At 36.6% G+C, this 12,604-nt stretch overlaps 1 protein-coding gene across 3 annotated transcripts in view; it reads left to right on the top strand.

The window, feature by feature from the left end:
- The window catches only part of PARG (poly(ADP-ribose) glycohydrolase), a 143,044-nt gene that overhangs the window by 93,394 nt on the left and 37,046 nt on the right, over positions 1-12,604 (top strand). For all 3 annotated transcript variants that reach the window (XM_081158508.1, XM_081158509.1, XM_081158510.1), the window contains exon 13: positions 5,023-5,170. In XM_081158508.1, coding sequence (XP_081014634.1) covers positions 5,023-5,170 — 148 coding nt within the window. The remainder of the gene's footprint in view (positions 1-5,022; positions 5,171-12,604) is intronic.

Below are 12,604 nucleotides of genomic sequence, written 5' to 3'. Positions count from 1 at the left end.
TCTAGGAGACAGGCGTCTAAAATTGATTGATAAAGTCCTTTCTCCCATATATAATCGTTTTAGGCACTTGAACCAACGATGCTTGCTGTCCTTTCCCTGTTGTAAAGCAGGTAATTTTGTCCATCTCTCAGTCTTTATTATTAATTTGTGTTACTGCCTTTACTTAAAAAAATATTTTTGGAAAAAGGAGTTAAGAAGTAAAACACCCTGTGTATCTAGCTTTAAATTGATGTAACACCTAACCTGAACATGTACTTTCCTTTTGCTTTAAAGTGATTTTTGTTTAAAGTCACTAATCAGAAAAAATGTGAGTGATTTGTACTCTTATCCTGTTTCCAAGAGCGTTGTAATACCAGTTTTCTCGAAAGAATCTTGCCTGTCATCTCACTGATACTGAGAATGGCTGATTTTTCTTCTTCAATCCTTATTTGATGCATATACAGAGTGGGGCAAAAGTATGTTTATAGTTGTTTGTATGGAAAATAAAAAGAATAAATAATAATACAAGAATAAACCGTATTTTGAGTACTCACAACTGTAAACCTACTTTTGCCCCACCCTGTGTTGGGTCAAAGCTAAATAAAGCAGTTGCCTGACAATAGACTTATTTGTTTGAATAACAATATAAAATGACTGGACTGATTTGCATTGGGCTAGTTATAAGATGCTCTAAGTGCCCAATGATACAGATTCTTTTTATCATTGCCTTTAATTAGACATATTTGTAATTGAAATCTCCAAAGAGGCAAGTCATGTTTTCCTTTAAATCACCTTCTCCCAGTGATTATCTGAGATAAACAAAAATAAGATAACTGTATTGATATTTGTCCTGTATGTAACTTAAAAATTGTTTTAAATTTGTAATCAGTACCTTTTCTTCTGTTTAAAACAATAATTTTGAAATATGCTTAAAATTTGTTCCAAGTGAGTATCACTCTTTCTCCACATTTTCATCTTGATGATATTCTTTCCTACGTTAAAGTCTTGGGTTAACTGAGGGACTCTTAACACACACAAAATCAACAAAGCTGCTGCTAGTTAGCACCGCAGGAATGCCGACATCTCATCACAGTACAATTTAACGGGGAGTTATTTAACAACATTCAAGGTTGAGATTCTCCCCACTTTCCTGGAACATATTATACATGAAATATGAAACCTCAGTAGATTAAAAGAATACCATAAAGGCTTCTATTAATTATCCCCCCTCCACGTGTCATGTATCCCCAGGAGAGCAGGGAATATTGTATTGCAGTGCCACAAAGCTGCTTGTGTAGCATATGAATTGCATTATGCTGAATGGCAACAACAAGAAAACCTCTAAGGAGTGTTATCATTTCTCTCTTTTCATCAAGTTATAATTCAGAAACTGAGTAATCTGAACAAGTAGCTTTAAAGTGAGTTGGAAAATGACTGGATAAAAATAAAGAAGCAGTCACATGCTGTTTTCATGTACTGGAACAGGTTTCTCACCTGTAATAGCCTTTTATTAAGAACTTTACAAGTAGAGGAAACTTTGATTTTCTAAAAGACTCCTCCTGCTTTCAAAGTCATATTGAGTTTAGTGTATTTATTTCTGTGCATACCTTTCAAGGAAAAAATGTTAGCCTTTTATGTAAAAAATGAACACGTGCATGCACATTGAATGCATTTCATTTATCATTACCCAGTAGTACATAAGTTGGATAGAGCTTATCCTTCTATTTTGGCTATTTACCTTGTTCCAGTAAAAATTAAGTTTAGCTGACCTCAAACCTTCTTTGTTTCTTATTTTTATTTATAGTGCTATACTTAGTCTCTCAGTTTTTAAGTGCTGTCCATTTTATTTCTTTGCTGAGTCTCTCTTTCCTTCCCTTTCTTTCCCGTTGACCTATTTGAGGAACTAACAGTAATTATATAAACTATGGAATAGTCATCTAACTAGCCTCTACTTTTAATTCTGTATTTTTCCGGTTTATTCTTAAACTCTTGCCTGAATTATCTCCCTAAAGCACAGGTTCTTTGTTATTACTTATCTTTTTTAGAATCTTTCCCAGAACCTTCAGAATTAAGTAAAAATTCCCTGGACCCCAGACCACCTCATCAGCAGCCATAACCCTCCACATACTCTCCATCTCCAGCAGGCGTGAGGAGTGTGCTTACCACTCTCCTCTGACAACTCTTTACATTTGGTTTCTCCTGTGTCCTTGTGCAGCTATGTTCTCAGCCTGAATGTCAGCAAAATCCAGATTGAATGACATTTCCTCTTGTAACGTTCCCCATCCTCCTTCCCAGGCTCTGATTTTATCTAATTGTATTATTTGGGCAGTATCAAATTAATACAAATAAGTCCTTTAATAATTACTCTATCATTCTGCTTGTGTGCCTGACTCCCATCTCCGTGGTGAATGCTATGGAACTGTGTCTTACTCATCTTTGTATCCTATGGTTCCCAGCACAAGATTCAGTCAGTATTTGTTGAACAATTTAAGCCATAAATCACCCAGTGCATCAAGACCTCATTATGTAGTAGGTAACTAATTCTAATTAATGGACTAGTTTAACCAATATTATTTTTCTACAAAAGCTAGAGAGTTACCCTTTTTTTAGCATTGATTCAGTATGCCAAAATAAAAATCCAAATATATATGATTCTCTGTGGTAACTCATGTCAAGAATTTGTCTAGTTGTAATTTTCAGTATTTTCCAAGTTCCCCTGTAGTTAAAGAATACTTTGCCGTCTGTTAATTTCTGTCTTCTCTCGTATTTTTCATATCAAAAGATTCATATTCTTTTTTTACTCTTGTAAAACAGACTTCAGATTATCATTTAATGTCATAATTGCTTTAGAGAACACAAATTTTAAGAAATCTTATATTTGAAAATAGTCTGAAAATATATGTAAAATAATAGAAAATATATATTTATTGGTTTCTGTCCCAGCTTTTGACTTAGAGCTCCTAAAATCTGGGTAACTATGTAAGTGATAAGAGCACAGGGAACATCTTTTATTCTAATATTTTGTCTTTGATTTTGATTGCTGACACAGAGCTCCTAAATCCCTTGGGATTTTCTGGATGATAGGAGTGTTTTGTTCTAAAGAAGTGACTCTTGGTGGGCTCCTGGGTAGCTTCAGGATGGGGGCTGGTCACCAGAAAGACGCAGCCATGCTTAGAAGTTTGGAACTTTCTCCCCGACCTCCCATCCTCTGGGGAGGGGAAAGGGAGTAGAGTATGAGTTCTTGATCAATCATGCCTACACACTGTAGCCACCATAAAAATCCCCACAGTGCAGGATTCAGAGAGCTTCCAGTTTGGTGAACATGTGAAGGTGCTGGGAGTGTGACTGGTGGGGAGAGTGACTTGCCCAGAAACTCTGCCCTTTCCTACATCTTTGCCCTGTGTACCTCTTCATCTTGCTGTTCATCTGTATCCTTTACTATAATCCTTTTTAATAAATCAGTAAATGTAAGTAAGTTTTACCTTGAGTTTTGTGAGCTACTCTGGCAAATTATCAAACCCCAGGAGGGGGTCATGGGGTTTGATAATTATTAACCATTCAACTATAAGTTAGGACTTACAGTTGGCATCTGAAGTTGAGCAGTGTTGTGGGACTGAACCCCTTAGCTGTTGGAATGCAATGCTAACTCCAAGTAGATAGTGCCAGAACTGAATTGAGTTATAGGATATCTAGGTGGTGGTACAGAATTGCTATGTGTGTTGAAACCCACACATTTGGTGTGAGAAGTGTTGTGAATTTAGTAGCAGTGTGAAGTTAAAGAAGAGATACAGGAATGTGGTTTTCCTGCACAGGATATAAGCCTCTCTTACATTACTTACGAAATTTGGGGGTGGGATGGGGGGGTTGTACGTATGATTATGTATGTACACAGTTGTATATGTGTGTAATATAACTCCTCAAATAGAATAATCTAAGGCAAAGTTGGAAACCATTTCTTACCTATTTCTCCATAATTTCTAGCATTGTGTGACACCTTGGAGTGCTTAGTAAGTTTAAGACAAACAAATAATGATGTCAAGTTGAGTTTGCTTTCTCTTGAGGATGGTGTACCTCATCATTATAAATAGGAGCTTGCTCGACTGGCGTGGCTCAGTGGTTGAGCATCAATCTGTGATCCAGGAGATCAAGGTTCAACTCCCAGGCAGGGCACATGCCTGGGTTGTGGGCTTGGTCCCCAGTCTGGGGCGTGCGGAGGGCAGCCGATCAGTGACTCTCTCATCATTGATGTTTCTATCTAGACTCTCTCCCTCTGCCTTCCTCTCTGAAATCAATAAAGATATATTTTTTAAAAATAAAAATAAATAAATAGGTGCTTGGGGATCCAATCTTAGTATTCCACAGAAAGCTTATGTATAGTTTTAAACTAAATTGGAAATATTTAGTTGAATCTTTATTGTTAAACTAGGTTTTGTCTTCATTTTTCCCCCTTAAGTATACTTTTAAGAAATAGTTTCTAATGTTCATGTAGTTGGGGGTTTGCAACTGAATTTGGAAGGACAAAATTTCCATCCCTTTATACTTCTGCAGAAGAAAAGGTTACGCAAGAAAGGTCAATTACTAAACTTTAAAGTTCTTTAAGAACAAGTGTTTGATTGCCATATTATATAAGAAAGGTGTAGTTAAAGTCTATGAAATACGTAAATGGAAATTGAGTAGTGAATGGTGGGGAAATGATCTTGAAATCTTTCCAGATAAAACCTTTCTTGATTTGTGGCCCTTGGAGCACAAAAAGGGTTTATAAACAAAAGTCCATATAATTACATTGAGTCTTTGCTTAAAAGCTCCATTTTCTAGGTTCCTTCTAAGGTTTTGAAATCCTAAAAAATATGCAGAAATGTTAACTGCAGCAACATGGAAAGAATACAGTCAACCACAATCTATTCCCCCTGAGGAGATTGCTAATTTGGGGATTGATTTATATGAGGGGGGAAAGCAAGATTAGATCTTAGAGGTAGTGTACTTGTTTATCATATATGTAGGCATTTTAGATCATCATTTAATGTGCCACATTTTCCCAAATAGGTGGATTTTGCAAACCGTTTTGTTGGAGGTGGTGTAACCGGTGCAGGACTTGTGCAAGAAGAAATTCGCTTTTTAATCAACCCTGAGCTGATTGTTTCACGGCTCTTTACTGAGGTGCTGGATCACAATGAATGTCTTATCATCACAGGTTAGTTTGGGGAAATCTGGACAATGGGGTAATTTTCCCCATCTATGAATATCTTAACATGAAGACTAGAGGCCACTCAGATAAGCTTTTCTCTGCCATGGGCATTATTCCCAAATTGTTATTCATTAATTTATACTTGGTGTTTTGAAATTGTTATACTGTTGACCCTTGAACACCACCCCTCCCCCCCCATGCAGTCAAAAATTCACATATAATTTTCACTCCCCCAAAATTTAAGTTGAACCTCCATATTGGTTCCAGGACCCCTTGCAGGTACCAAAAATCTGAGGATACTCAAGTTCCCTGTAGAAATGGTATAGATCAATGCATACAGTTGGCCCTCTGCCTCTGCAGACTCCCAAACGGGGATTAAAAACAGTATAGGTATTTATTGAAAAAAATCCACATATGTGTGGCACCATACAGTTCAAACTTGTGTTTTCAAAGTTCAACTGTAGTTTTATTTTCCTGATCTTGAGGAAGACACTTTACCCTCACCTTTCACCTGTAGGCATCATTATCTGAGGAACAAGGGGAAAACTTTTCAGTTATTCTGCAGTTTGAATTTTTATGATGTAGTGCCCTTAAAAAGAAGAAAATGAGAGGACTTTGAGCATGTATTCTATTATTTTTCTTCCATTATATTTCCAAAGTGATGTGTTATGCTTCAATATGATGACGCCATATAAATGCAGAAAGCACAGTTACAATGTTTGGAGAGTCTACACCAGTGAGCTTTATAGAAGAGAAATAAATCAGTAACCTTATGGTTACCCTAATTCCTAATACTAAGGGAAAACGTGTGATTATCTTAGTTCCTACCCTTGATTTAAGTTAATAAAAAAGAGAGGGTAATACAGTCAAACTTATACTTTAGGTCAATTATTGAGATTTAATTATTTTTCTTTATTTAAGGTATTGGGGGGTTTTTACTGAGATATGTCTTAGTCTTTTCTTCTGAGTGGGCTACAGGAATTAATTGCTCTTAAGAAACTCTTAATCAGTTACCTTAGGTAAGTTAAGACTTTTATTCAAGTACCTAAAAGAACATTTTCACATAAAAGCCATAATCACTCATCAGTTGATGATACCTTTTTTCCCTCCGCAAAAGAGGATTTGTTACTTCCTTTTTTAATCTGTTGCTGCTTTGAGATTAGTGTAGGAAACTAAACATTCAACTGGGTTGGAGAATTTGGTTGATTGTTAGTCCCAAAGATTATAATGGGAGAAAAACCATCCCTGAGGAGTCACATCAAATGTATACTCAACTCTCTGACCGGTGTGGCTCATGGTTGAATGTCATCCCATGCACCGAGAGGCCATGTTTCGATTCCCATTCAGGGCACATGCTCAGGTTGCAGGCACAATCCCCTGTAGGGGGTGTGCAGGAAGCAGCCAATTGATGTTATCATCAATGTTTTTCTCTTTCTTTCTCCCTCCTTTTCTCTCTAAAATTAATAAAAGTATATTTTAACTTTTTAAAAAATATATCTTTTTTGATTTCAGAGAGAGGAAGGGAGAGGGAGAGAGAGAGTTGAAACATCAATGATGAGAGACTTGTCATTGATCAACTGCCTCCTGCACACCCCCAACTGGGGATTGAGCCCGCAGCCCAGGCATGTGCCCTGACTGGGAATCAAACCTCAATCTCCTGGATCCTAGGTCGATGCTCAACCACTGAGCCACACCCAGCCAGGCTATAAAAACATATTTTAAAACCAAAAAAAAGTACACTCAACTGATTCCCCTCCAAATAGGTATGTGACAGAACTAAGACTGAGGTCTCATCTTGAAAACACACACTTTCCTTCAGATATATTTGTAGGCAACCTTCAGGAGATTATCTAAATTTTATTTTGCTTTCAAGATTCTTTGTCTCTGTCTTTCCATAGCTTGATTATGATGTATTTAGGTATAGATCTATTTCACTATCCTATTTGGAGTTCATTGAGCTTCTTGAATGTTTAGATAAATTTTGTAAATATGTGTTCATTATTTCCTCAAATCTTCTTTCTGCCCCTTTTTCTCCTCTCCTCTGGGACTCCCATTATGCATATGTTGGTACATTCGATGGTGTCCCATTGGTCTCTGAAGCTATGCTCATTTTTCTTCATTATTTTTTCTGTTCCTCACACTGGATTACTCTCCAAAGAGGTATGTGACGAACAGCAACAAAAACACACTCTGATTTCAAGAGTTACCACTAATAAATTCACTAAGTCTTTCTTCTGCCTGCTCTAATCTGCTTTTGAATCCCGCCAGTGAAATTTTTATTTCAATTATTGTACTTTTTAATTTCATAATTTCTATTTGGTTCTTTTTAAAAACAAATTAATTTCTATCTTTTTGTTATGAGTCTCTATTTGCGAGGCATTATTCTCATACTTTCACTTAGTTCTGTAGACATAATTTTTTTATTTCTTTGAACATATTTAAAATAGCTGATTTAAAGCCTTTGTTTAGTAAGTGCAACATCTGGGCTCCTTGGGGACAGTTACTATATTGACTACTTTTGTTTTTTGAGTATGGGCCCTACTTCCTCATTTTTTGCATGTCTTAATTTTTTGTTGAAAACGGGACATTTTAAATAATGTGGTAACTCTTGAAATCGGAACGTGTTTTTGTTGCTGTTTAGTGTTATTTACTTTTCTAAACTAATTCTGTAAAGTCTGTATTCTTTTATGTGTGTGGCTGCTGAAGCCTCTGCTTGGTTATATTAGTGGTCAGCTAATGATTGGACAGAGATTTCCTTAAGTGCCTAGAACCAATAAGTCTCTCAGTCTTTGCTGAAGGACTTTTGTGCTTTTGGGTCTCAGCACTCCACCAGGCAGTTGATGCTTCACTTCATGCTTGCACAGAGCCCCGAGGTCAGATAGAGAGGAGATATTAGGACCTTCTCAGCTCTTTTCTTGAGCATGTGGATAGCCATGGGTATGTGTGTAGCTTTTTACATTCCTGGGAATATTTAGAACTTTTCCAAGCCACTTATGGAACACCTGTCTCATTCCTCAAGTTTTTCTTTGAAACCTTTAGTTAGCCTATTGTTGGCCCCAACTATTATTTACTGCCTCAGGGAGCCACAATGTTAAACAATTGCTTATAATTGTTTTCAGCAAACATCACTGGAGATTAGGCTTTTCCTACTGGTCAAGCTCCAATTCAGATCAAATAAAGATAGTCTTGTGAGTGAAATCTTCCAGGGAACCACCAGACAGGTTATATGATGACAATTCTCTGAGAATAGGGCTTTGAAGGAGCGTCAGCCCTCTTCTTCCACCTCTGGTGGCTACTAGGCTGCTGGGTTTCATTGTAATTACAGGCTGTTGGCTTTTAAGACTACCACAGAGCTTGGGAGAGTGGGAGGACAAGTTAAAAACACCACAAGACTCACCTTTTTTACCAAGATTCAGACAGTTTTCTTTTAATAAACATTCCTTGGACTGCTTCAAGCCTTTGATTAACTCCCATAGTTCGGAAAGTGTTGATCCTCACAATTTTTACCAGTGTAAAAATTACAGAGGAGAGAATCTTCAGAGGTTTTATGCCATCATTTTTGCTAATATATTCTTATCTTTTATAAGTACTTGTAGGTAAAAAGGCTTTCAACAAATTATTCCACTTCGTTTAGATGTCCTATGTTATTTTTTATAATATCATTGTGAGCTTGCTGTTTTGGTGTGGTAGAGCAAAAAACAATTGTTAATTGTCTGAATTTATGTAGGAAATTAAGAATGGAACTTTGGCAAAGGAATTTCTTCTTCGATGGAGGTTGTGATCCAAATTGTAATGAAATAGAAAGATAAAACCCTTTTATTCTTAGCGTTATATCAGCTCACATATTGATTTAGCTATATTTATTTGTTGTTTATTATGTATGCAGATACAAAGAATGCAGTTGGAAGGTATGGGCGGGAGAAGAGAGTACAAGGAATTACAGAACAAAAAATTAAACTGTCACAAACCCATTGCTGGGCAAATAAATACTTTGACTATTTGGCTTACACTGTTTTAGAGAGCTATGAAGGTATGGAATATGAATGTCTCCAGCATTTGGGTATATCAAATAATACTTTAAAGAATTTTAATTTTAAGCAGATAAGTTAGATTTGAACTGAAGACTCAGAAAAAAAATTCCATCAATTTTTTAGATGAATCTATAGTTGATCCTTGAACAATCAGGTTTGAACTGCATGGATCCACTTACACATGGATTTTTAAAAATAAATATATCAAAATATTTTGGCTATTTCCTTACTACTGTGAAGTAATTGTATCAGTTACACTAGGCTAGCATAAAACAATCATGGTAGCCTATGATTGCCTCTTCTTTGTTATGAATGCATGAGTCTGTATGCTTTTTTCGTATTCTTTCCATTTTTGATTTCTAGTGTTAGTAATACATATAACAACTACAGTGTTTTGTATCATATAAGACAATATGATATAGGTGCTGACAGATGATTCATTTTGTACACAGACGATATAAACTCACAGTATCGATAAATACAGTACAGTACTGTAAATGTGTTTTCCTTATAATTTCCTCAGTAACATTTTTTTCTCTAGCTTACATTATTTTAAGATTACAGTATATAATACATATAACATATAAAATATGTGTTAATCAACTGCTTATGTTATTGATAAGGCTTTCAGTCAACAATAGACTATTAGTAGTTTTGGGGGAGTCAAGAGTTATATGTGGGTTTTCGACTGCAAGAGGGTTGGTACCTTTAACCTCCATGTTGTTCAAGGGTCAGCTGTACATATTTGGAAAAAAAAAGTTGGTAGAATGCTGGGCATTTAAATTTAAAGTTAATTTGTTTCATTTCCTTCATTTATCTTATGCTAGGAAAGAAGTCAGTCTCTCGCCAACTACCATTAATGTTGCTGTAAATAAAGGATGTAATTTCCATGTAAAAGGAAAACAGAATTTTTTTCTTTTTTTTTTTTTTTTTAATATATATTGATTTCAGAGAGGGGAAAGGCAAGGGAGAGAGAGAGATAGAAACATCAATGATGAGAGAGTCATTGATCGGCTGCCTCCTGCACGCCCCCGACTGGGGATCGAGCCCGCAACCTGGGCCTGTGCCCTGACCAGGAATCGAACCGCAATCTCCTGGATCCTAGGTCGATGCTCAACCGCTGAGCCACACCCGGCTGGGCTTTTTTTAAAGATAGTTTGCCCTCACCCCTGGCCAATGTGGCTCAGTTGGTTGGAGTATTATCTCCCATACCAGAAGGTAGTAAGTTTGATTCCCAGACAGGTCACATATCCAGGTTTCGGGTTCCATCCTGGTGCAGGTGCATGTGGGCATGGACGGGAGGCAACTGATCAATGTTTCTCTCACATCCATATTTCTCTCTCTTCCTCTCTCTTTCCCCCTTTCTCTCTCTCTCCCTCCCTTCCTCTCTCTCTCAAATTAATTTACAAAAAGATAGTTTGTCCCCAATCTCAAAAACTCCATCACTGGAGGTATGTCTGGTTTGTAACTTACCTACAGGCATTGTGAAATGAATGGAAAATTGCAGAACCATGACTCACCTTCAAATCTGTAATTGCTTCAGGCTAAGGACACCCGGGGTGACTTTTAACTCAGCATTTTTTCCCCCCACATCCTCTTAACTCTATTATAGAGCCTCCTAATTAATATCTGTGATGTGATGTTCCCTTAATGGAAATGGCCATTTCATCATCTATTTGATGTTGGATTTCTGCCATCTCCCTTCTTAGGAGACTCTTAACGGAGCACTGCAATCTATCTGCCTGATCAATTCCATTCCTTCAATGATTCATCTAGGCTCAGTGGCTGTGACTAGCTAATGGCTCTGACTGTGCTGCCTGAATCTGTAGAAGAGTTTGAGAAATTGGAAATAAATTAAATTTATCATCATTGTGGGGCATCTGGTTGGTATCAGACTTTTAATGAATATGAAACAGGTCATGCAAACAGGCAAGTACTTTTATCCAGACAGTGTTATTCCTCTATTTTCTATGATCCCTGGGGCATCCATGAGTTAAAACCTTTCAGTAAGTACAGATAGGGGGAAAGAATTGAAACGCCAGTCTTACCTCTTTTTCCTTTTTCCCTCTCTCCTGTTCCTCTGCAACACCCAGCAGTTAATAGCTTTAATACCAAACGGTATTACTCTGGTTCTAGGAGATTGTTTCATTGTCTCTGTGTGGTGAGCATATAAAGATACCTAGATGTGAAACTTACTGAGCAGAATGTTAGTACATTTAACATAAAACCTGCACTCTAATGAATCCAGTCGTCCCAGACATCGCAGGTCGTTGTATCTTTTGTGTTAGTAGAACTGATAGAAAGGACAAAAGTAGACACCATTGCTTATAGTACTGGTGCTTTTTATAGAATAACAACACTAGAGATGCCCATTACTACAAAAACAGCCCATTGCTAACTAAATGACACCAGCTCATTGGGAAAGATCCAAATTCATTTGGAGTTTGGCTTTTTTAATTCTTGTAACTCATGAGAATGTAAGGCAAGATTGTTTTTATCTGCTGCATAATTACCACAATATGAATGATACTAATAAAAGCAGGGTCAGTGGCTTTCATATAAACGTTCTTTTTAAGGGCACAGTCCATTGTTAGGTAGGATATTTTTAATCTCCAAATATTTTTCCTGTGTTCATCACAAACTTTTGTTACTAGTAAGAGAAAATGAGAATGTTTTTTACTGCTAAATCTGAAATCTCATAAAGCTGTCATAAACTCTTGAAAAGATTTTAGTGGGTTCCTTCTAGTTATTTCCCTAAGTGAAGGCAGAGCTGTCAAAAAGATCATTCAGTCTTCTGACTCCTGTTTGCTGTTAGCACTGTTTACCTAAATGTTTTCATCATAGTTTGTCAATAAATTTGATTTCAAAACAAGTTAAGGGCATTCGTTTTTCAGAATAGTTGACATAATTTTGAAAGATGTCTACTTAGAAAACCCAGGACTTAATTTGTTTAGAGCAGAAGCATCTATATATGATTTTTTAAATTTCCCATAATTGAAGGAAATAAATCTAACCTTGTTTGTCTTAGGAAAGAAGACTGAAATCATTCTAACTTGAAATAGAAATATAATTGATATTTTTATTTTTCAACCACTTTTCAAAAAACAGAACAGGTATTTTTTTCATAGTTAAGAGATCAGAGTAGACTTTTTTGTTTCTTTGTTTAATATATAGTGTGCCCGCCCCCAAATGTATACACACACTTTGAATAATTATAAGGGCAGTGTTTATTAAAATACATTTCATTTTCAAAATTGAGCTATCGGCTGTTACAGCATGTATACATTTTTTTGCCATTGCACACCATGGCAGGGCAGAAGATGGAAAAGAAACCAGCTGTTCCTGCTGTCTCTATGCCCAGTAAGGCCAGCAGACCGGCTTGCTTTCAAGCCCCACATTCCTAGAACCA

Source organism: Miniopterus schreibersii, assembly GCF_964146895.1.
Source record: "Miniopterus schreibersii genome assembly, chromosome: 14".
In the NCBI taxonomy this organism is placed as follows: domain Eukaryota; kingdom Metazoa; phylum Chordata; class Mammalia; order Chiroptera; family Miniopteridae; genus Miniopterus; species Miniopterus schreibersii.
This window is presented reverse-complemented; position numbering and strand designations above follow the sequence as displayed.